Consider the following 22,173-nt stretch of genomic DNA (forward strand, 5'->3'; position numbering starts at 1 on the left):
CTCATTCAATAGTTAATCCATACCAGAGTACTGTCCGGTTACATAGCATTTCCCGTTTCTACTTCCAGGTAAACAAAACTACCTCATTCAATAGTTAATCCATACCAGAGTTAATTAATGTCCGGTTACATAGCATTTCCCGTTTCTACTTCCAGGTAAACAAAACTACCTCATTCAATAGTTAATCCATACCAGCGTCAATTAATGTCCGGTTACATAGCATTTCCCGTTTCTACTTCCAGGTAAACAAAACTACCTCATTCAATAGTTAATCCATACCAGAGTACTGTCCGGTTACATAGCATTTCCCGTTTCTACTTCCGGGTAAACAAAACTACCTCATTCAATAGTTAATCCATACCAGAGTTAATTAATATCCGGTTACATAGCATTTCCCGTTTCTACTTCCAGGTAAACAAAACTACCTCATTCAATAGTTAATCCATACCAGCGTCAATTAATGTCCGGTTACATAGCATTTCCCGTTTCTACTTCCAGGTAAACAAAACTACCTCATTCAATAGTTAATCCATACCAGCGTCAATTAATGTCCGGTTACATAGCATTTCCCGTTTCTACTTCCAGGTAAACAAAACTACCTCATTCAATAGTTAATCCATAGCAGAGTACTGTCCGGTTACATAGCATTTCCCGTTTCTACTTCCAGGTAAACAAAACTACCTCATTCAATAGTTAATCCATAGCAGAGTTAATTAATGTCCGGTTACATAGCATTTCCCGTTTCTACTTCCAGGTAAACAAAACTACCTCATTCAGTAGTTAATCCATAGCAGAGTTAATTAATGTCCGGTTACATAGCATTTCCCGTTTCTACTTCCGGGTAAACAAAACTACCTCATTCAATAGTTAATCCATACCAGAGTACTGTCCGGTTACATAGCATTTCCCGTTTCTACTTCCAGGTAAACAAAACTACCTCATTCAGTAGTTAATCCATAGCAGAGTTAATTAATGTCCGGTTACATAGCATTTCCCGTTTCTACTTCCAGGTAAACAAAACTACCTCATTCAATAGTTAATCCATACCAGAGTACTGTCCGGTTACATAGCATTTCCCGTTTCTACTTCCGGGTAAACAAAACTACCTCATTCAATAGTTAATCCATACCAGAGTACTGTCCGGTTACATAGCATTTCCCGTTTCTACTTCCAGGTAAACAAAACTACCTCATTCAATAGTTAATCCATACCAGAGTACTGTCCGGTTACATAGCATTTCCCGTTTCTACTTCCAGGTAAACAAAACTACCTCATTCAGTAGTTAATCCATACCAGCGTCAATTAATGTCCGGTTACATAACATTTCCCGTTTCTACTTCCAGGTAAACAAAACTACCTCATTCAATAGTTAATCCATAGCAGAGTTAATTAATGTCCGGTTACATAGCATTTCCCGTTTCTACTTCCAGGTAAACAAAACTACCTCATTCAGTAGTTAATCCATAGCAGAGTTAATTAATGTCCGGTTACATAGCATTTCCCGTTTCTACTTCCGGGTAAACAAAACTACCTCATTCAATAGTTAATCCATACCAGAGTACTGTCCGGTTACATAGCATTTCCCGTTTCTACTTCCAGGTAAACAAAACTACCTCATTCAGTAGTTAATCCATAGCAGAGTTAATTAATGTCCGGTTACATAGCATTTCCCGTTTCTACTTCCAGGTAAACAAAACTACCTCATTCAATAGTTAATCCATAGCAGAGTTAATTAATGTCCGGTTACATAGCATTTCCCGTTTCTACTTCCAGGTAAACAAAACTACCTCATTCAATAGTTAATCCATACCAGAGTACTGTCCGGTTACATAGCATTTCCCGTTTCTACTTCCGGGTAAACAAAACTACCTCATTCAATAGTTAATCCATAGCAGAGTACTGTCCGGTTACATAGCATTTCCCGTTTCTACTTCCAGGTAAACAAAACTACCTCATTCAATAGTTAATCCATACCAGAGTACTGTCCGGTTACATAGCATTTCCCGTTTCTACTTCCAGGTAAACAAAACTACCTCATTCAATAGTTAATCCATACCAGAGTACTGTCCGGTTACATAGCATTTCCCGTTTCTACTTCCAGGTAAACAAAACTACCTCATTCAATAGTTAATCCATACCAGAGTTAATTAATGTCCGGTTACATAGCATTTCCCGTTTCTACTTCCGGGTAAACAAAACTACCTCATTCAATAGTTAATCCATACCAGAGTACTGTCCGGTTACATAGCATTTCCCGTTTCTACTTCCAGGTAAACAAAACTACCTCATTCACTAGTTAATCCATACGTCCGGTCATACCAGAGTACTGTCCGGTTACATAGCATTTCCCGTTTCTACTTCCGGGTAAACAAAACTACCTCATTCAATAGTTAATCCATACCAGAGTACTGTCCGGTTACATAGCATTTCCCGTTTCTACTAGGTAAACAAAACTACCTCATTCAATAGTTAATCCATACCAGAGTACTGTCCGGTTACATAGCATTTCCCGTTTCTACTTCCAGGTAAACAAAACTACCTCATTCAGTAGTTAATCCATACCAGAGTACTGTCCGGTTACATAGCATTTCCCGTTTCTACTTCCAGGTAAACAAAACTACCTCATTCAATAGTTAATCCATACCAGAGTACTGTCCGGTTACATAGCATTTCCCGTTTCTACTTCCAGGTAAACAAAACTACCTCATTCAATAGTTAATCCATACCAGAGTACTGTCCGGTTACATAGCATTTCCCGTTTCTACTTCCAGGTAAACAAAACTACCTCATTCAATAGTTAATCCATACCAGCGTCAATTAATATGCAAAACTGTGAAACGAGATAAATCATTAGTTCTGAAAGGATATGAGAGCTTATCCGTCATATCCTGAACACAAGTTATGCGTGAAGGTCATACTTATACATCATTGCGACAGTTCAGGTGTTCTCACGCTGCCCTATGAAACAACGGGGTCGGATTCGTACACTACAAGACCGGTCGTTAGTAAATCTTTAAGTAAACCTGTCCTCTACGAGTGAGTCTTGTGTTTCGGCTCCTCCGATGGCCTGCTCGACCCTTCGTTCATGACCACTGGAGTTGCCTAAAGAGCGTTCCTAGAAGATGGGGTTACCAAGACTTACCAAAAACAGGTCTCGTACGTGATTTCATGAATCCGGCCTCGTACGGTATCTATCGCTGGGCACTGTGGCGTGGGCGGAAAATGGCTCAGCCTGCCACAACTAGCCACTGTGTGTTCTGTTTTGACCAATATTTTGTGGCGGCCGCTGACCAGTAAACGTGTCTCGTGTGAACCCAGCCTTCTGTCAACAGGTGAAGTGATGGGTTCATGTCTTTCAAAGTCTTCCAGTTGTTTCCTCATATAACCACTGAGGTCGTGAACGTGTTGCTGTAGTGTGATATTTTTAAAATCCATTTAAAGAAATAATATAACCACTTGAGGGAAAGTTGGAAAGTTTGGTTTAGTGGGCAGCGCAACATCTGTGGTCATGTGCCGGAGAGAGACAGAAGGGGAAGGAATTATAGGAGAAGGGAACAGACCCCAGGAGACGGGACACAACATCTGTGGTCATGTGCCGGAGAGAGACAGAAGGGGAAGGAATTATAGGAGAAGGGAACAGACCCCAGGAGACGGGACACAACATCTGTGGTCATGTGCCGGAGAGAGACAGAAGGGGAAGGAATTATAGGAGAAGGGAACAGACCCCAGGAGACGGGACACAACATCTGTGGTCATGTGCTGGAGAGAGAGACAGAAGGGGAAGGAATTATAGGAGAAGGAACAGACCCCATGGAGACGGGACACAACATCTGTGGTCATATGACGTAGAGAGACAGAAGGGGAAGTAATTATGGGAGAAAGGAACAGACCCCAGGAGACGGGACACAACATCTGTGGTCATATGCCGGAGAGAGACAGAAGGGGAAGGAATTATAGGAGAAGGGAACAGACCCCAGGAGACGGGACACAACATCTGTGGTCATATGCCGGAGAGAGACAGGAAGGGAAGGAATTATAGGAGAAGGGAACAGACCCCAGGAGACGGGACACAACATCTGTGGTCATATGCCGGAGAGAGAGAAGGGGAAGGAATTATAGGAGAAGGGAACAGACCCCAGGAGACGGGACACAACATCTGTGGTCATATGCCGGAGAGAGACAGAAGGGGAAGGAATTATAGGAGAAGGGAACAGACCCCAGGAGACGGGACACAACATCTGTGGTCATGTGCCGGAGAGAGACAGAAGGGGAAGGAATTATAGGAGAAGGGAACAGACCCCAGGAGACGGGACACAACATCTGTGGTCATATGCCGGAGAGAGACAGAAGGGGGAAGGAATTATAGAAGGGAACAGACCCCAGGAGACGGGACACAACATCTGTGGTCATATGCCGGAGAGAGACAGAAGGGGAAGGAATTATAGGAGAAGGGAACAGACCCCAGGAGACGGGACACGACATCTGTGGTCATATGCCGGAGAGAGACAGAAGGGGAAGGAATTATAGGAGAAGGGAACAGACCCCAGGAGACGGGACACAACATCTGTGGTCATATGCCGGAGAGAGACAGAAGGGGAAGGAATTATAGGAGAAGGGAACAGACCCCAGGAGACGGGACACGACATCTGTGGTCATATGCCGGAGAGAGACAGAAGGGGAAGGAATTATAGAAGGGAACAGACCCCAGGAGACGGGACACAACATCTGTGGTCATGTGCCGGAGAGAGACAGAAGGGGAAGGAATTATGAACACACGTGATCTCAAAGCGGCCCCCAGCCCCCTCCTCTCCTCCCCCAACTCCTGCCCCGAGCTCCTCCCCTCCTCCCAAACTCCTGCCCCGAGCCCCTCCTCTCCTCCCCCAACTCCTGCCCCCAGCTCCTCCCCTCCTCCCCAGCTCCTGCTCTTCCGCCTTCTCCTGGTTTTCAGCCCCAGGCATCGTGTTGGACAGGTTCTTACACCCCCGCTCCTCCCCTCCCACCCCTGGCCTAAGACCCCCTTGACCTTGCTTGCTGTACAGTTATTTGCGTCATATTTCTCGTCCTTCCAAGTAATAAACTACTACTACTACTACTACTACTACTACTACTACTACTACTACTACTACTACTACTACTACTACGAGAATGAGCACTCAGCTACAGTAGATTTTGGAACCATGGTTAGCAAAATGGCCGTTTAGAGAGAGAGAGAGAGAGAGAGAGAGAGAGAGAGAGAGAGAGAGAGAGAGAGAGAGCACCTCCGACTCACTATATATATACGCGCGTGCTAACATCTGAGCCTCACTTCCTCGCTGGTGTTCGTCCCGTCAACACACACACACACACACACACACACGCCCCGCCGCCGCCCACAGACACACACAGCCAGACCATGAAGGCTCCGATCTCCCCAGGGAACACTCACCTCTCCCTGCTGGTGGTGGCGGTGCTGGTGGTGGCGGTGCAGACCCAGACAACCGAGCAATGTACCGAGAATGTCACAGTGCTCGGAGAAGGGGAAATTAGCACCACGGCCGTCGGGAAAAGTATCTCTCATGGTGGTTTTTCCAAGGACGTGTATCTGTGGCCCGAGGAAGGCTTCATGGGCGTGGGCCTACAGGTTCTAGCGGACACCAGCACAGGACCGGTGAGCCTGGACGCGTGGTTCCCCAAGGACGGCCTCTTCCCCTTCACCAACACAGCCGCCTGGTGGGAGTTGGGGATATATGTGTATCACTCTAATGAAGTTGTGAAGTTCCATATACAGCGTGGTCTTACATTGAGGGAGTGTCACTATTGGGTCAACACGGACAAGCTGCTGAGTCTGGAAGTGGTGGGTTACGGCGCGTCGAGATGGAGAACCGACATACCACCACCTGGGTGCCCCTATCGTGCAGTACAAGCCCCCTGGCCACAGCCGTATAGGAACTGCACCGCGCCCCCAACTCTCGCACCAGACGCTACACCGTAATTCACCCCAGAATGCGTCTAGAAACGGATCGACGTAAGTATGTTTGTGTGTGTGTGTGTGTGTGTGTGTGTGTGTGTGTGTGTGTGTGTGAGCGCGCTTGGTGTGCTCATGTTAACTGATAAGTAGGTTTTAGGCCGGTATGGGAGGTGATAACAACAACAAACACAACAACAACAACAACAACAACAATAATAATAGTACTACTACTACTACTACTACTACTACTACTACTAATAATAATAATAATAATAATAATAATAAACACTATATAGCACAGCTGGGCGTTATCGCAATACTTTATCGGTGACAACAAAATCGGGTTATCGGTCATCCGCTACTTATTTAAATATATATCGGTATCTTCGTAACTTTTGTAACCAAACCAGCGATAATCGATACTTTTTTCCGCCTCTCAGAAAAAATCGTTGTCTCCTCCTATACGTGACGCCCGGTGTGTGGGAAAACCTTCGGGGTATGAAATATCTTCGCTGATGAGATTTCATACTTAGATCATCAACATTAAAACACTAGGTTATTTTTTATGTTACTCAAAAATCAATATATCAAAGAGAAAAATCATTTAACTTTGCCCCAAAATGGTTATTCACTGCCTGAAATTTGGTTTGTGTTGAAGGCACCCGGTGTTGTTATTTGGTGTCCCATCGTGCTTACAAACACTGGTCTCTCGTGAACTGTTCAGACCAGTAGGCGTAGCCCTGTACAGTCTCACAAAGCTTTTTTAACCCATTAAGAGTTTCTGGAAGGCTGAATCAGACATACAGTACCACCATCCTCGCTGAACACACTCTGTACATATAAACACAACTCGTACAGTGTCGTTCAGCGAGGATGGTTGTACTGTATGTCTGATTCAGCCTTCCAGCAACTCTTAATTACGGTTTAAAAGCTTTGTGAGACTGTACAGGTCTACGCTTGCTGGTCTGAGCATGCACAGTTCACGAGAGACCAGTGTTTGTAAACGATTTTTGACGGTGGGGACGCCAAATAACACAACAGGTTCAGGGTTTCCAGTATTACCGTCCATAGGTACGCGTCAACGAGTGGTTTTCAGATTTTGTAAGTTTCCTAAAATACAGATAATGAAAATTTGAGCTCATCAGTGTTGTTCTATCTGAAATATCAATATAATATCGTTTTCGCCTATCGGACTTATCGCTGGCTAGTATCGGAATTGTGGATTTATATCGGGTATCGGGTATCGCCTATATTTGTGTCTCTAGTTAACGAATATCGGTTATCGCCGTTAAGGTTTTCCATTATCAGTTATCGGTTATCGGGAATAAGGATTTCTGTTATCGTGCCCAGCTATGCTATATAGTAACCCAGCCCCCTCCTCTCCCTCCTCCAGAAGCGGCCCGGGTTCCTGCCTGGCCCGGCAAACACCACGCCCGGCCGCGCCCTCAGCCAGTCCTCCACAGCCCGGCCTCCACGAGAAATTAGGAGCAATCACAGCGCTGAGCCAGGCTGCCCGCTGCTGACGTCACTGCTTAGACTATATACACAGTTGTACTACGGGCTGCTTCTGGGCGGCATATTTCCCAAGTCTCTTACGGTTCAGCATAAGGAGAAATTAGGAGCAATCACAGCGCTGAGCCAGGCTGCCCGCTGCTGACGTCACTGCTTAGACTATATACACAGTTGTACTACGGGCTGCTTCTGGGCGGCATATTTCCCAAGTCTCTTACGGTTCAGCATAAGGAGAAATTAGGAGCAATCACAGCGCTGAGCCAGGCTGCCCGCTGCTGACGTCACTGCTTAGACTATATACACAGTTGTATCACATATACGCCCCGTGATTGTCTCCATGTATCTCCCTTAAGGACAATAAACAGCCATAGAATATAGTGAAAGAATGTGTTTCCCTTCCCTTCCCTTCCCAAGACTTCCCTTCCCTTCCCTTCCCTTTCCTTCCCTTTCCAAGACTTCCCCTCCCTTCCCTTCCCTTCCCTTCTCTTCCCTTCCCTTCCCAAGACTTCCCTTCCCTTCCCTTCCCTTCCCAAGACTTCCCCTCCCTTCCCTTCCCTTCCCTTCCCTTCCCTTCCCTTCCCTTCCCTTCCCTTCCCTTCCCTTCCCAAGACTTCCCTTCCCTTCCCTTCCCTTCCCTTTCCAAGACTTCCCCTCCTTCCTTCCTTCCTTCCCTTCCCAAGACTTCCTTCCTTCCCTTCCTTCCCTTCCCAAGACTTCCTCCTTCCTTCCCTTTCCTTCCTTCCTTCCTTCCCAAGACTTCCCTCCTTCCTTCCTTCCCTTCCCTTCCTTCCCAAGACTTCCTCCTTCCTTCCTTCCTTCCTTCCCAAGACTTCCCTTCCCTTCCTTCCTTCCTTCCCTTCCCAAGACTTCCTCCTTCCTTCCTTCCTTCCCTTCCATTCCCATCACTTCCCCTCCCTTCCCTTCCCTTCCAAAGACTTCCCTTCCCAAGACTTCCCTTCCCAAGACTTCCCTTCCCTTCCCAAGACTTCCCTTCCCTTCCCTTCCCTTCCCTTCCCAAGACTTCCCTTCCCTTCCCTTCCCTTCCCTTCCCTTCCCAAGACTTCCCTTCCCTTCCCTTCCCTTCCTTTCCCAAGACTTCCTCCTTCCTTCCTTCCTTCCTTCCCTTCCTTCCCAAGACTTCCCTCCTTCCCTTCCTTCCTTCCTTCCCTTCCCAAGACTTCCCTCCTTCCCTTCCCTTCCAAAGACTTCCCTTCCCAAGACTTCCCTTCCCAAGACTTCCTCCTTCCTTCCTTCCTTCCAAAGACTTCCTTCCCAAGACTTCCCTTCCTTTCCCTTCCTTCCTTCCCAAGACTTCCCCTCCTTCCTTCCCTTCCCTTCCCTTCCATTCCCAAGACTTCCCTTCCCTTCCCTTCCCTTCCCAAGACTTCCCTTCCCTTCCCTTTCCAAGACTTCCCCTCCCTTCCCTTCCCTTCCCTTCCCTTCCCAAGACTTCCCTTCCCTTCCCTTCCCAAAACTTCCCTTCCCTTCCCTTCCCTTCCCTTCCCAAGACACAATGCAGCACAGCGGTTTGTGTGGTGTGTTGGTGTGTTGGTGTGTTGAAAATGTCCGTGTCTTGCATATTAATTCTATGTATATGTATATGTATATGTATATTATGGAAGGCAAATCATCCCTCTCTTTAATGCATGTACCGCCAACTCTCTCCCCTATCTCACTTTAGAGCTATCTCACTTTTTCTCACACCATGTCAATCACCAAAACTCACATCGTCTGAAAATTTTTGTCTGTTTTTAACCCTCATTTTCTCACATTAAAGCTAGCTCTAATTCACTCTCCCATATACCAAAATGTAGCTAAACCATCCTTCTCTCTAATGCACTATCTCCCATCGACCTCCACTCCCTCACCTTAGAGCTATCTCACTTTTTCTCACAACATGTCAATCACCAAAACTCACATCGTCTGAAAATTTTTGTCTGTTTTTAACTCTCATTTTCTCACATTAAAGCTAGCTCTAATTCACTCTCCCATATACCAAAACGTAGCTAAACCATCCTTCTCTCTAATGCACTATCTCTCATCGACCTCCACTCCCTCACCTTAGAGCTATCTCACTTTTTCTCACAACATGTCAATCACCAAAACTCACATAGTCTTTGAAAATTTTTGTCTGTTTTTAACCCTCATTTTCTCACATTAAAGCTAGCTCTAATTCACTCTCCAGAAAGAGAGAGAGAGAGAGAGAGAGAGAGAGAGAGAGAGAGAGAGAGAGAGAGAGAGAGAGAGAGAGAGAGAGAGAGAGAGACAGACAGACAGACAGAGAGAGAGACAGACAGAGAGAGAGAGAGAGAGAGAGAGAGAGAGAGAGAGAGAGAGAGAGAGAGAGAGAGAGAGAGAGAGAGAGAGAGAGAGAGAGAGAGAGAGAGAGAACTACAACGATTATTTAAAGTATTAATATATATTTCTGTATCTACTCGAAGTATTAAATTCATATAGCGGGAAAGAGGTGATTATACTGAGTGCTTAGTAAACTATATATATGTATTTGAAGTATAAATTCAATACGCCCGATCGAGAACAAAAAGGGCCCATTGTCAAAATATATTAGCTTCTGAAAAAAGACTACATGTGGGTTCCCAAAGGCTCCCACGACTTTAAATTGACTGATTAATTGATGTTTTGTTCTTGTAAATAATTAAACAACAATGGGGAATGGAGGAGCGTACGATATCCCAACCCCAGGGAGTGTGGTTATAGAACTAAGGACACATTTAGACGTAGTAACAGGAAACTAAATATCCCCAACGAAATACCGGAAAAAAAAAAGATATACTAGCCGGAGAAAAGTGCTTAAAAAAAATATAAACACTCAAGGGAGCAGATATATAAAGACTGAATTATAGAATCAGCCCACCAGCTCAGACAGGTCTTAACTACGGTTTTGACCTTTACATCACTAATAGAAACATGTAATTCCAATTCCCTGGTAGGCCTATCTCAATAATGCTTTTTTTTTCATAATAAGCCTACCGGTAAGCTTTCGAACATGATTAAAAAAAAACCCCAGCAATATATACCACCCAAAAAATAAATCGGACAATAAACTACAAATAAAACGATGAAATTGACAGGAAAATAAATTAATCCAACCAACAGACGAACAAACAAATAAAAAAAACAATCACACTCGAACGATGTGTATCCAACATGGCCGCCGAGGAGGAAGGAGGAGAGGACGGAACATGGTGACTATTTTGACGATTTTCTCCTACTTCCAGACCATCGCCGGGGCTGTGACTATCCCGGGAAATAGTTAAAGGGTTAAACTATCCATCGCCACCTTGGAAATGGGTGGAAATAGTCTGGAAATAGGGAAAAAATGGCTTTGAAATGGGGTGTTTATGGCAGCCTTTCCCCCTATCAGCTGTTACGTGGCAAAATGGAGGAGAAAAAGTTTTATCATTATTGCTATTTTCTCCTACTTCCAGACCATCGCCGGGGCTGTGACTATCCCGGGAAATAGTTAAAGGCTTGAACTATCCATCGCCACCTGGGAAATGGCTGGAAATAGTCTGGAAATGGGAGAAATATGGCTTTGAAATGGGGTGTTTATGGGAGCCTTTCCCCCTATCAGCTGTTACGTGGCAAAATGGAGGAGAAAAAGTTTTATCATTATTGCTATTTTCTCCTATTTCCAGACCATCGCCGGGGCTGTGACTATCCGTGGAAATAGTTAAAGGCTTGAACTATCCACCGCCACCTTGGAAATGGCGGAAAATAGTCTGGAAATAGGGAAAAAATGGCTTTGAAATGGGGTGTTTATGGCAGCCTTTCCCCCTATCAGCTGTTACGTGGCAAAATGGAGTAGAAAAAGTTTATCATTATTGCTATTTTCTCCTATTTCCAGACCATCGCCGGGGCTGTGACTATCCCTGGAAATAGTTAAAGGCTTGAACTATCCACCGCTGCCTGGGAAATGGCGGGAAATAGTCTGGAAATGGGAGAAATGGGGCTTTGAAATAGGGTGTTTATGGGAGCCTTTCCCCCCTATCAGCTGTTACGTGGTAAAATGGAGTAGAAAAAGTTTTATCATTATTGCTATTTTCTCCTATTTCCAGACCATCGCCGGGGCTGTGACTATCCATGGAAATAGTTAAAGGCTTGAACTATCCACCGCTGCCTGGGAAATGTCTGGAAATAGTCTGGAAATGGGAGAAATATGGCTTTGAAATGGGGTGTTTATGGCAGCCTTTCCCCCTGTCAGCTGTTACGTGGCAAAATGGAGGAGAAAAAGTTTATCATTATTGCTATTTTCTCCTATTTCCAGACCATCGCCGGGGCTGTGACTATCCGTGGAAATAGTTAAAGGCTTGAACTATCCACCGCTGCCTGGTAAATGGGTGGAAATAGTCTGGAAATGGGAGAAATGGGGCTTTGAAATAGGGTGTTTATGGGAGCCTTTCCCCCCTATCAGCTGTTACGTGGCAAAATGGAGTAGAAAAAGTTTTATCATTATTGCTATTTTCTCCTATTTCCAGACCATCGCCGGGGCTGTGACTATCCCTGGAAATAGTTAAATGCTTGAACTATCCATCGCTGCCTGGGAAATGGCGGGAAATAGTCTGGAAATGGGAGAAATGGGGCTTTGAAATAAGGGTGATATTGGTAAAGGCATTCTAACCTAACCTAACTTAATCTAATAACTACTACTACTACTACTACTACTACTACTACTTCTACTATTACTACTACTATCGTCCAGGAGCCAGACTACTAATACTAAGGAAATGGTAGCAATAACACCCTATTTCAAAGCCCCATTTCTCCCATTTCCAGACTATTTCCCGCCATTTCCAAGGTGGCGATGGATAGTTCAAGCCTTTAACTATTTCCACGGATAGTCACAGCCCCGGCGATGGTCGGGAAATAGGAGAAAATAGCAATAATGATAAACTATTTTACACCATTTTGAAGAGTAAGGGAAAGGCTGCCATAAACACCCCATTTCAAAGCCCCATTTCTCCTCTTTCCTGATTATTTCCAGCAATGTCCAAGGTGGTGATGGATAGTTCAAGCCTTTAAATATTTCCATGGATAGTCACAGACCCGGCAATGGTCTGGAAATAGGAGAAAATAGCAATAATGATAAACTTTTTTCCACCATTTTGAAGAGTAAGGGAAAGGCTGCCATAAACACCCTATTTCAAAGCCCCATTTCTCCCATTTCCAGACTATTTCCCGACATTTCCAAGGTGGCGATGGATAGTTCAAGCCTTTAACTATTTCCACGGATAGTCACAGCCCCGGCGATGGTCTGGAAATAGGAGAAAATAGCAATAATGATAAACTTTTTTCCACCATTTTGAAGAGTAAGGGAAAGGCTGCCATAAACACCCTATTTCAAAGCCCCATTTCTCCCATTTCCAGACTATTTCCAGCCATTTCCCAGGCAGCGATGGATAGTTCAAGCCTTTAACTATTTCCACGGATAGTCACAGCCCCGGCGATGGTCTGGAAATAGGAGAAAATAGCAATAATGATAAACTTATTTTTTTTAGACCTAGTGATATGGGCCTTCCTGACTACTACTACTACTACTACTACTACTACTACTACTACTACTACTACTATTTTGCAGGCTGTTGGCATTGGAGGCAGTGTTACCAGACTGCTCAGATGAGGAAGAGATTGTCAACATTACCAGAGGAAGAATCTTGCCGGAGGAACATCGCGCCCAAGTAAGAAGAGGAGGAGGAGGAGGAGGAGGAGGAGGAGGAGGAAGAGGAGGAGGACGAGGAGGAGGAGGAGGAGGAGGCAGGGAAGGGATGGGATGGGGATGGAAGGGAGAGAGAGGAGGAGGAGAGAGGAGAGAGGAGAGAGAGAGAGAGAGATTGTTTGTGTTAGATTATGTTAGGTTAAGTTAGGTTAGGTTCAGAGAGAGAGAGAGAGAGAGAGAGAGACTGTGTGTGTTTGATTATGTTAGGTTAGGTTGAGAGAGACTGTGTGTGTTAGATTATGTTAGGTTAGGTTGAGAGAGAGAGAGAGAGAGAGAGAGAGAGAGAGAGAGAGAGAGAGAGAGAGAGAGTGTGTGTTTTAGATTATGTTAGGTTAGGTTGAGAGAGAGAGAGAGACAGAGAGAGAGAGAGACAGAGAGAGAGAGAGAGAGAGAGAGACCCAAGACCCCATTCTCCACTTCAGAACCAATCCATATTTTAAGGAATGGCTTGCTTGTAAAATTCAATACACTTAACATTTTTGTCTATAACTTCCCTTGTGTTGGTTATAAGTGACTATAACTTAAATGGCAGTTAGAGTATTAGTTGACCTTCCTTCACTTAAAAATTCATGATCCTAACTCCAATGTATCAGTAGTTATAGCAAGTTATAGTTAGGTGTTAAGTATGGGTGTTGTCGATGGGAAATACCTGTAGAAAAAGTGAGATAGCTCTGAAGTGAGATAGTTTTACAGGGTGTTCTTGGTACGGTTAGAGAGAGGGATGGTTGGGCTACGTTTTGGTGTATAGCAATCCAAGTTAGAGCTAGCTTTAATGTGAGAAAATGAGGGTTAAAGATTGACAAAACTTTTAGAGGGGCAATGTTATGGGTGTTGTTGATGGGAAATACCTGTAGATAAAGTGAGATAGCTCTAAAGTGAGATAGTTTTACAGGGTGTTCTTGGTAGGGTTAGAGAGAGGGATTGTTGGGCTACGTTTTGGTGTAAAGCAATCCAAGTTAGAGCTAGCTTTAATGTGAGAAAATGAGGGTTAAAGATTGACAAAACTTTTAGAGGGGCAATGTTATGGGTGTTGTTGATGGGAAATACCTGTAGAAAAAGTGAGATAGCTCTAAAGTGAGATAGTTTTACGGGGTGTTCTTGGTATGGTTAGAGAGAGGGATGGTTGGGCTACGTTTTGGTGTATAGCAATCCAAGTTAGAGCTAGCTTTAATATGAGAAAATGAGGGTTAAAGATTGACAAAACTTTTAGAGGGGCAATGTTATGGGTGTTGTTGATGGGAAATACCTGTAGATAAAGTGAGATAGCTCTAAAGTGAGATAGTTTTACAGGGTGTTCTTGGTAGGGTTAGAGAGAGGGATTGTTGGGCTACGTTTTGGTGTAAAGCAATCCAAGTTAGAGCTAGCTTTAATGTGAGAAAATGAGGGTTAAAGATTGACAAAACTTTTAGAGGGGCAATGTTATGGGTGTTGTTGATGGGAAATACCTGTAGAAAAAGTGAGATAGCTCTAAAGTGAGATAGTTTTACGGGGTGTTCTTGGTAGGGTTAGAGAGAGGGATTGTTGGGCTACATTCTGGTGTAAAGCAATCCAAGTTAGAGCTAGCTTTAATGTGAGAAAATGAGGGTTAAAGATTGACAAAACCTTTAGAGAGGCAATGTTTTGGGTGTTGTTGATGGGAAATACCTGTAGAAAAAGTGAGACAGCTCAAAAGTGAGATAGTTTTACGGGGTGTTCTTAGTATGGTTAGAGAGAGGGATGGTTTGGCTACGTTTTGGTGTATAGCAATCCAAGTTAGAGCTAGCTTTAATGTGAGAAAATGAGGGTTAAAGATTGACAAAACCTTTAGAGAGGCAATGTTTTGAGTGTTGTCGATGGGAAATACCTGTAGATAAAGTGAGATAGCTCTAAAGTGAGATAGTTTTACGGGGTGTTCTTGGTAGGGTTAGAGAGAGGGATAGTTGGGCTACGTTTTGGTGTAAAGCAATCCAAGTTAGAGCTAGCTTTAATGTGAGAAAATTAGGGTTAAATATTGACAAAACTTTTAGAGAGGCAATGTTATGGGTGTTGTCAATGGGAAATACCTGTAGAAAAAGTGAGATAGCTCTAAAGTGAGATAGTTTTATGGGGTGTTCTTGGTACGGTTAGAGAGAGGGATGGTTTGGCTACGTTTTGGTGTATAGCAATCTGAGTTAGAGCTAGCTTTAATGTGAGAAAATCAGGGTTAAAGATAGACCAAAATTTTTAGAGAGACAATGTTTTGGGTGTTGTCAATGGGAAATACCTGTAGAAAAAGTGAGATAGCTCTAAAGTGAGATAGTTTTACGGGGTGTTCTTGGTAGGGTTAGAGAGAGGGATTGTTTGGCTACGTTTTGGTGTAAAGCAATCCAAGTTAGAGCTATCTTTAATGTGAGAAAATGAGGGTTAAAGATTGACAAAACTTTTAGAGAGGCAATGTTATGGGTGTTGTTGATGGGAAATACCTGTAGAAAAAGCGGGATAGCTCTAAAGTGAGATAGTTTTACGGGGTGTTCTTGGTAGGGTTAGAGAGAGGGATAGTTGGGCTACGTTTTGGTGTAAAGCGATCCAAGTTAGAGCTAGCTTTAATGTGAGAAAATGAGGGTTAAAGATAGACAAAAATTTTAGAGAGGCAGTGTTATGGGTGTTGTCGATGGGAAATACCTGTAGAAAAAGTGAGATAGCTCTAAAGTGAGATAGTTTTACAGGGTGTTCTTGGTATGGTTAGAGAGAGGGATAGTTTGGCTATGTTTTGGTGTAAAGCGATCCAAGTTAGAGCTAGCTTTAATGTGAGAAAATGAGGGTTAAAGATAGTCAAAAATTTTAGAGAGGCAGTGTTATGGGTGTTGTCGATGGGAAATACCTGTAGAAAAAGTGAGATAGCTCTAAAGTGAGATAGTTTTACGGGGTGTTCTTGGTAGGGTTAGAGAGAGGGATTGTTTGGCTACGTTTTGGTGTAAAGTGATCCAAGTTAGAGCTAGCTTTAATGTGAGAAAATGAGGGTTAAAGATTAATAAAACCTTTAGAGAGGCAATGTTTTGGGTGTTGTTGGGAAATACCTGTAGAAAAAGTGAGATGGCTCTAAAGTGAGATAGTTTTACAGGGTGTTCTTGGTACGGTTAGAGAGAGGGATGGTTGGGCTACGTTTTGGTGTAAAGCAATCCAAGTTAGAGCTAGCTTTAATGTGAGAAAATGAGGGTTAAAGATAGACAAAAATTTTATAGAGATTTATTCTTTATAGATTTCATGGTCATAACACTTAACATTTTTACTTATAACTCATCTCGTACTACTACTACTACTACTACTACTACTACTACTACTACTACTACTTACAGATTTGGCACTTATGTCTCGGAGGGGCAACAAAAATAAGCAGTTTCTCGACGTTTGACCAAATATTTGACCTACAAGAACAAGATGTCATCCGAGGCGACTGCCGGGCACTTGTCGGTAAGAAAAGTGAGATAGCTCTAATGTGAGAGAGCGAGAGCGAGCGAGAGATAGTGGATTAGAGAGAGGGATGTTTGGGCTACGTTTCCGTGTGTGGTGGAGTGAGTTAGAGCTAGCTTTAATGTGAGAAAATGAAGGTTAAAAACAGACAAAAATTTTCAAAGACTAAAATATGTGAGTTTTGGTGAGTGACATGTTGTGAGAAAAAGTGAGATAGCTCAAAAGTGAGATAGGATAGAGAGGTGCGGGTGGATGCATTAGAGAGAGGGATGATTTGCCTTCATTTTGGTGTATGGTAGAGTGAGTTAGAGCTAGCTTTAATGTGAGAAAATGAAGGTTAAAGACAGACAAAAATTTTCAAAGACTAAAATATGTGAGTTTTGGTGAGTGACATGGTGTGAGAAAAAGTGAGATAGCTCTAAGGTGAGGGAGTGGAGGTCAATGGGAGATAGTGCATTAGAGAGAAGGATGGTTTAGCTACGTTTTGGTATATGGGAGAGTGAGTTAGAGCTAGCTTTAATGTGAGAAAATGAGGGTTAAAAACAGACAAAATTTTTCAAAGACTAAAATATGTGAGCGTTGGTGAGTGACATGTTGTGAGAAAAAGTGAGATAGCTCTAAGGTGAGGGAGCAGAGGTCGATGGGAGATAGTGCATTAGAGAGAAGGATGGTTTAGCTACGTTTTGGTATATGGGAGAGTGAGTTAGAGCTAGCTTTAATGTGAGAAAATGAGGGTTAAACACACGCCAAATTTTTACAGACAAACTTGGGAATGAGGAAGATGATAAGGTGTCTGTTCTTTGTGATGTCGAGAGTATCTTCACACACTATTGCAAGGTGCGGAACATCTCCTACAACCCTGACTCCTACTGGGCTGACCTTCTGCTGCCTCTGCTGGGCGCGAAGTTGCCTGCTGAAGCGGCCTATCTCTGCTTCCAAGAGCTGAGAGAGAGATATGTTCCGAGGTGAGACTTGGGGTAGCAATAGCCAATTTCAAAGCCCCATTTCTCCCATTTCCAGACTATTTCCAGGCATTTCCAAGGTGGGGATGGATAGTTTAGCCCTTTGACTATTTCCTTGGATAGTCACAGCCCTGGCGATGGTCTGGAAATAGGAGGAAATAGCAATAATGATAAACTTTTTGTCCTCCATTTTGAAAAGTAAGGGAAATGCTGCCATCAACACCCCATTTCAAAGCCCCAATTCTCCCATTTCCAGACAATTTCCAGCCATTTCCAAGGTGGGGGTGGATAGTTTAGCCCTTTAACTATTTCCATGGATAGTAACAGCCCTGGCGATAGTCTGGAAATAGGAGAAAATAGCAATAATGATAAACTTTTTTCCACCATTTTGAAAAGTAAGGGAAAGGCTGCCATAAACACCCCATTTCAAAGCCCCATTTCTCCCATTTCCAGACTATTTCCAGCCATTTCCAAGGTGGGGATGGATAGTTTAGCCCTTTGACTATTTCCATGGATAGTCACAGCCCCGGCGATGGTCTGGAAATAGGAGAAAATAGTGATTATAATAAGCTTTTTGTCAGCCATTTTGCTCTACTACTACTACTACTACTACTACTACTACTACTACTACTACTGCTTCTGCTACTTCCAGGGACACTGAGTTAGGGGCGCCCATCTACCACCTGCTAAGGCTCCTGCTGCTCTACCATGACCCTGAGTTAGCAAATTTCTTGGACTCTCGCAGAATAACTATGGATATGTTTGCGACTTCTTGGGTAAGGTTCAGTTTGTTTGGGGTTACTTTATGGGGCCATTGCTCGGTTATGGGAGGGGTTATGGGAATGATAATGGTATGGTTGGATAGGGAATTTAATTGGCTTTCTAACCATATAAGGGAAAGTTTGTACAGATGGCGGGAAAGTAGTGAAAAGTTGGAAAAAGTAGAGAGGTGTGACATGAAAAATTGCATGAAAATCTAGAGTGTGTTTTTAGTTTATGGGGGTATTGCTCGGTTATGGGAGGGGTTATGGGAATGGTAATGGTATGGTTGGATAGGGAATTTAATTGGCTTTCTAACCATATAAGGGAAAGTTTGTACAGATGGCGGGAAAGTAGTGAAAACTTGGAAAATGTTGGGAAGTGTGACATGAAAAATTGCATGAAAATCTAGAGTGTGTTTTTAGTTTATGGGGGTATTGCTCGGTTATGGGGAGAGTTATGGGAATGGCAATGGTATGATTGAATAGGGAATTTAATTGGCTTTCCAACCATATAAAGGAAAGTTTGTAAAGATGGCGGGAAAGTAGTGAAAAGTTGGAAAATGTAGAGAGGTGTGACATGAAAATCTAGAGTCTGTTTTTTGTTGTCTCAGTTTATGGGGCCATTGCTCGGTTATGGGAGGAGTTATGGGAATGGTAATGGTGTGGTTGAATAGGAAATTTAATTGACTTTCTAACCATATAAAGGAAAGTTTATAATGATGGCGGGAAAGTAGTGAAAAGTTGGAAAATATAGAGAGGTGTGACATGAAAAATTGCATGAAAATCTAGACTCTGGTTTGTGTCTTTCTAATTCATGGCCCCATAGCTCAGTAATGGGGCAAGTTATGGGAATGGTAATGGTATGGTTGGATAGGGAATTTAATTGGCTTTTCAACCATATAAAGGAAAGTTTGTAAATATTAAAGAAAACTAGTAAAAAATAGCAAAAAGTGAAGAGATATGAAAATGAAAAATGGGTTAAATTGAATGTCTTGCTATGGGTTATTTGAGTTCATGGCCCCATAGCTCAGTAACAGGACAAGGTATGGTAATGGCAATGATATGGGAAGATAGGGAATTTAATTGGCTTTCCAACCATATAAAGGAAAGTTTGCAAATATTAAAGAAAACAAGTAAAAAATAGCAAAATGTCAAGAGATATGAAAATTTAAAATGGAAAAATTGCATGTCTTGGTATGGGTTATCTGAGTTCATGGCCCCATAGCTCAGTAATGGGACAAGGTATGGTAATGGCAATGATATGGGAAGATAGGGAATTTAATTGGCTTTTCAACCATATAAAGGAAAGTTTGTAAAGATGGCAAGGAAGTATTGAAAAGTTGGAAAATGTAGAGAGGTGTGACATAAAAAATTGCATGAAAATCTAGAGTCTGGGTTTTGTTGTCTTACTTGATGGGGCCATTACTCGGTTATGGGAGGAGTTATAGGAATGGCAGTGGTATGGTTGGATAGGGAATTTAATTGGCTTTCCAACCATATAAAGGAAAGTTTGCAAATATTAAAGAAAACTAGTGAAAAATAGAAAAAAGTGAAGAGATATGAAAATGAAAAATGAAAATATTGAATGTCTTGCTATAGGTTGTCTAAGTTCATAGCCCCATAGCTTGGTAACAGGACAAGATATGGTAATGGGAATGGTGTGGGTGGATAGGGAATTTAATTGGCTTTTCAACCATATAAAGGAAAGTTTGTAAATATTAAGGGAAACTAGTGAAAAATAGCAAAATGTCAAGAGATATGAAAATTTAAAATGGAAAAATTGCATGTCTTGCTATAGGTCGTCTAAGTTCATGGCCCCATAGCTCAGTAATGGGACAAGGTATGGTAATGGCAATGGTATGGGAAGATAGGGAATTTAATTGGCTTTCCAACCATATAAAGGAAAGTTTGCAAATATTAAAGAAAACTAGTAAAAAATAGCAAAAAGTGAAGAGATATGAAAATGAAAAATGGAAAAATTGCATGTCTTGCTATGGGTTATCTGAGTTCATGGCCCCATAGCTCAGTAACAGGACAAGATATGGTAATGGCAATGATATGGGAAGATAGGGAATTTAATTGGCTTTCCAACCATATAAAGGAAAGTTTGCAAATATTAAAGAAAACTAGTGAAAAATAGTAAAAAGTAAAGAGATATGAAAATTTAAAATGGAAAAATTGAATGTCTTGCTATAGGTCGTCTAAGTTTATGGCCCCATAGCTCAGTAACAGGACAAGATATGGTAATGGCAATGATATGGTTGGATAGGGAATTTAATTGGCTTTCCAACCATATAAAGGAAAGTTTGCAAATATTAAAGAAAACTAGTGAAAAATAGCAAAATATCAAGAGATATGAAAATGAAAAATGAAGTAATATTGAATGTCTTGGTATGGGTTATCTGAGTTCATGGCCCCATAGCTCGGTAATGGGACAAGATATGGTAATGGCAATGGTATGGGTGGATAGGGAATTTAATTGGCTTTTCAACCATATAAAGGAAAGTTTGTAAATATTAAGGGAAACTAGTGAAAAATAGCAAAAAGTGAAGAGATATGAAAATTTAAAATGGAAAAATTGCATTCTAATCTTTCCTATCACTACTACTACTACTACTACTACTACTACTACTACTACTACTGGTACTATTCTGCAGGTGAGGAGCCTATTCGCTGCCACCTGCCCCCTGGATAGTGTACTAGCCGTGTGGGACGTGTATCTACAGGAAAAGGACCCGTTTTTTGTACTATTTCTGGCAATAGTAATTCTCATTAATGCAAGGTGAGAGAGAGACGTCTATTCATGTACGTATTTTTTTCACACACACACACACACACACACACACACACACACAGGGACCAGATCTTGGCCATGTGCGCGGACAGCAAGACGCACATAGTCAACGCGCTCACGAGTATTCCGTCGAGCCTACGCGTACACGATGTGCTGGACTTCTGCTCCCTCGCCCGGTTTTACGTACACAGGACCCCGTGTACGTACAGGAAGGTATGTGCGTCTGTGTGCGTTTTTTGGTGTGTGTGTGTTTATGTGCGTTTTTTGGTGTGTGTGCAGTTTTTTGTGTGTGCGTTTTATGTGTGTGTGTTTTTTTGTGTGTGTGTTTTTGTGTGTGTGTGTGTGTGTGTGTGTGTGTGTGTGTGTGTGTGTGTGTAAATAATCACATGAATTGAAATTTTCTCTCTCTCTCTCTCTCTCTCTCTCTCTCTCTCTCTCTCTCTCTCTCTCTCTCTCTCTCTCTCTCTCTCTCTCTCTCTCTCTCTCTCTCTCTCTCTCTCTCTCTCTCTCTCTCTCTCTCTCTCTCTCTCTCTCTCTCTCTCTCTCTCTCTCTCTCTCTCTCTCTCTCTCTCTCTCTCTCTCTCTCTCTCTCTCTGTGTGTGTGTGTGTGTGTGTGTGTGTGTGTGTGTGTGTGTGTGTGTGTGTAAATAATCACATGAATCTCTCTCTCTCTCTCTCTCTCTCTCTCTCTCTCTCTCTCTCTCTCTCTCTCTCTCTCTCTCTCTCTCTCTCTCTCTCTCTCTCTGTCTCTCTCTCTGTCTCTCTCTCTCTCTCTCTCTCTCTCTCTCTCTCTCTCTCTCTCTCTCTCTCTCTCTCTCTCTCTCTCTCTCTCTCTCTCTCTCTCTCTCTCTCTCTCTCTCTCTCTCTCTCTCTCTCTCTCTCTCTCTCTCTCTCTCTCTCTCTCTCTCTCTCTCTCTCTCTGTGTGTGTGTGTGTGTGTGTGTGTGTGTGTGTGTGTGTGTGTGTGTGTGTGTAAATAATGAATTAGAATTTTCTCTCTCTCTCTCTCTCTCTCTCTCTCTCTCTCTCTCT

The 22,173-nt window shown here is 42.8% G+C and overlaps 2 protein-coding genes and 1 long non-coding RNA gene across 8 annotated transcripts in view; 2 read left to right on the top strand and 1 right to left on the bottom strand.

Moving 5' to 3' along the window:
• The first annotated feature begins 5,316 nt into the window (after nucleotides 1-5,316).
• Nucleotides 5,317-7,836, top strand: LOC126991253 (uncharacterized). The gene is made up of 2 exons (XM_050850037.1): nucleotides 5,317-6,004; nucleotides 7,341-7,836. Exon 1 carries the CDS (start codon nucleotides 5,393-5,395, stop codon nucleotides 5,969-5,971), a length of 579 nt encoding a protein of 192 aa, XP_050705994.1. The 5' UTR covers nucleotides 5,317-5,392; the 3' UTR covers nucleotides 5,972-6,004; nucleotides 7,341-7,836.
• Nucleotides 7,837-10,611: 2,775 nt separating this feature from the next.
• The window catches only part of LOC126991213 (TBC1 domain family member 23-like), a 28,978-nt gene continuing 17,416 nt past the window's right edge, over nucleotides 10,612-22,173 (top strand). For all 6 annotated transcript variants that reach the window (XM_050849989.1, XM_050849991.1, XM_050849990.1 and 3 more), the window contains exons 1-7: nucleotides 10,612-10,665; nucleotides 13,059-13,158; nucleotides 16,511-16,625; nucleotides 17,386-17,590; nucleotides 18,240-18,363; nucleotides 21,006-21,130; nucleotides 21,205-21,355. In XM_050849989.1, coding sequence (XP_050705946.1) covers nucleotides 10,628-10,665; nucleotides 13,059-13,158; nucleotides 16,511-16,625; nucleotides 17,386-17,590; nucleotides 18,240-18,363; nucleotides 21,006-21,130; nucleotides 21,205-21,355 — 858 coding nt within the window. In that variant the 5' untranslated portion in view covers nucleotides 10,612-10,627. The remainder of the gene's footprint in view (nucleotides 10,666-13,058; nucleotides 13,159-16,510; nucleotides 16,626-17,385; nucleotides 17,591-18,239; nucleotides 18,364-21,005; nucleotides 21,131-21,204; nucleotides 21,356-22,173) is intronic.
• LOC126991217 (uncharacterized) lies at nucleotides 13,519-15,622 on the bottom strand. The gene is made up of 3 exons (XR_007745271.1): nucleotides 15,439-15,622; nucleotides 14,642-15,039; nucleotides 13,519-13,845 (listed from the first exon to the last, which is right to left on the bottom strand). It is a non-coding gene; the product is annotated as an uncharacterized LOC126991217 (long non-coding RNA).

The sequence above is a fragment of the Eriocheir sinensis genome, unplaced genomic scaffold, assembly GCF_024679095.1.
Source record: "Eriocheir sinensis breed Jianghai 21 unplaced genomic scaffold, ASM2467909v1 Scaffold252, whole genome shotgun sequence".
In the NCBI taxonomy this organism is placed as follows: domain Eukaryota; kingdom Metazoa; phylum Arthropoda; class Malacostraca; order Decapoda; family Varunidae; genus Eriocheir; species Eriocheir sinensis.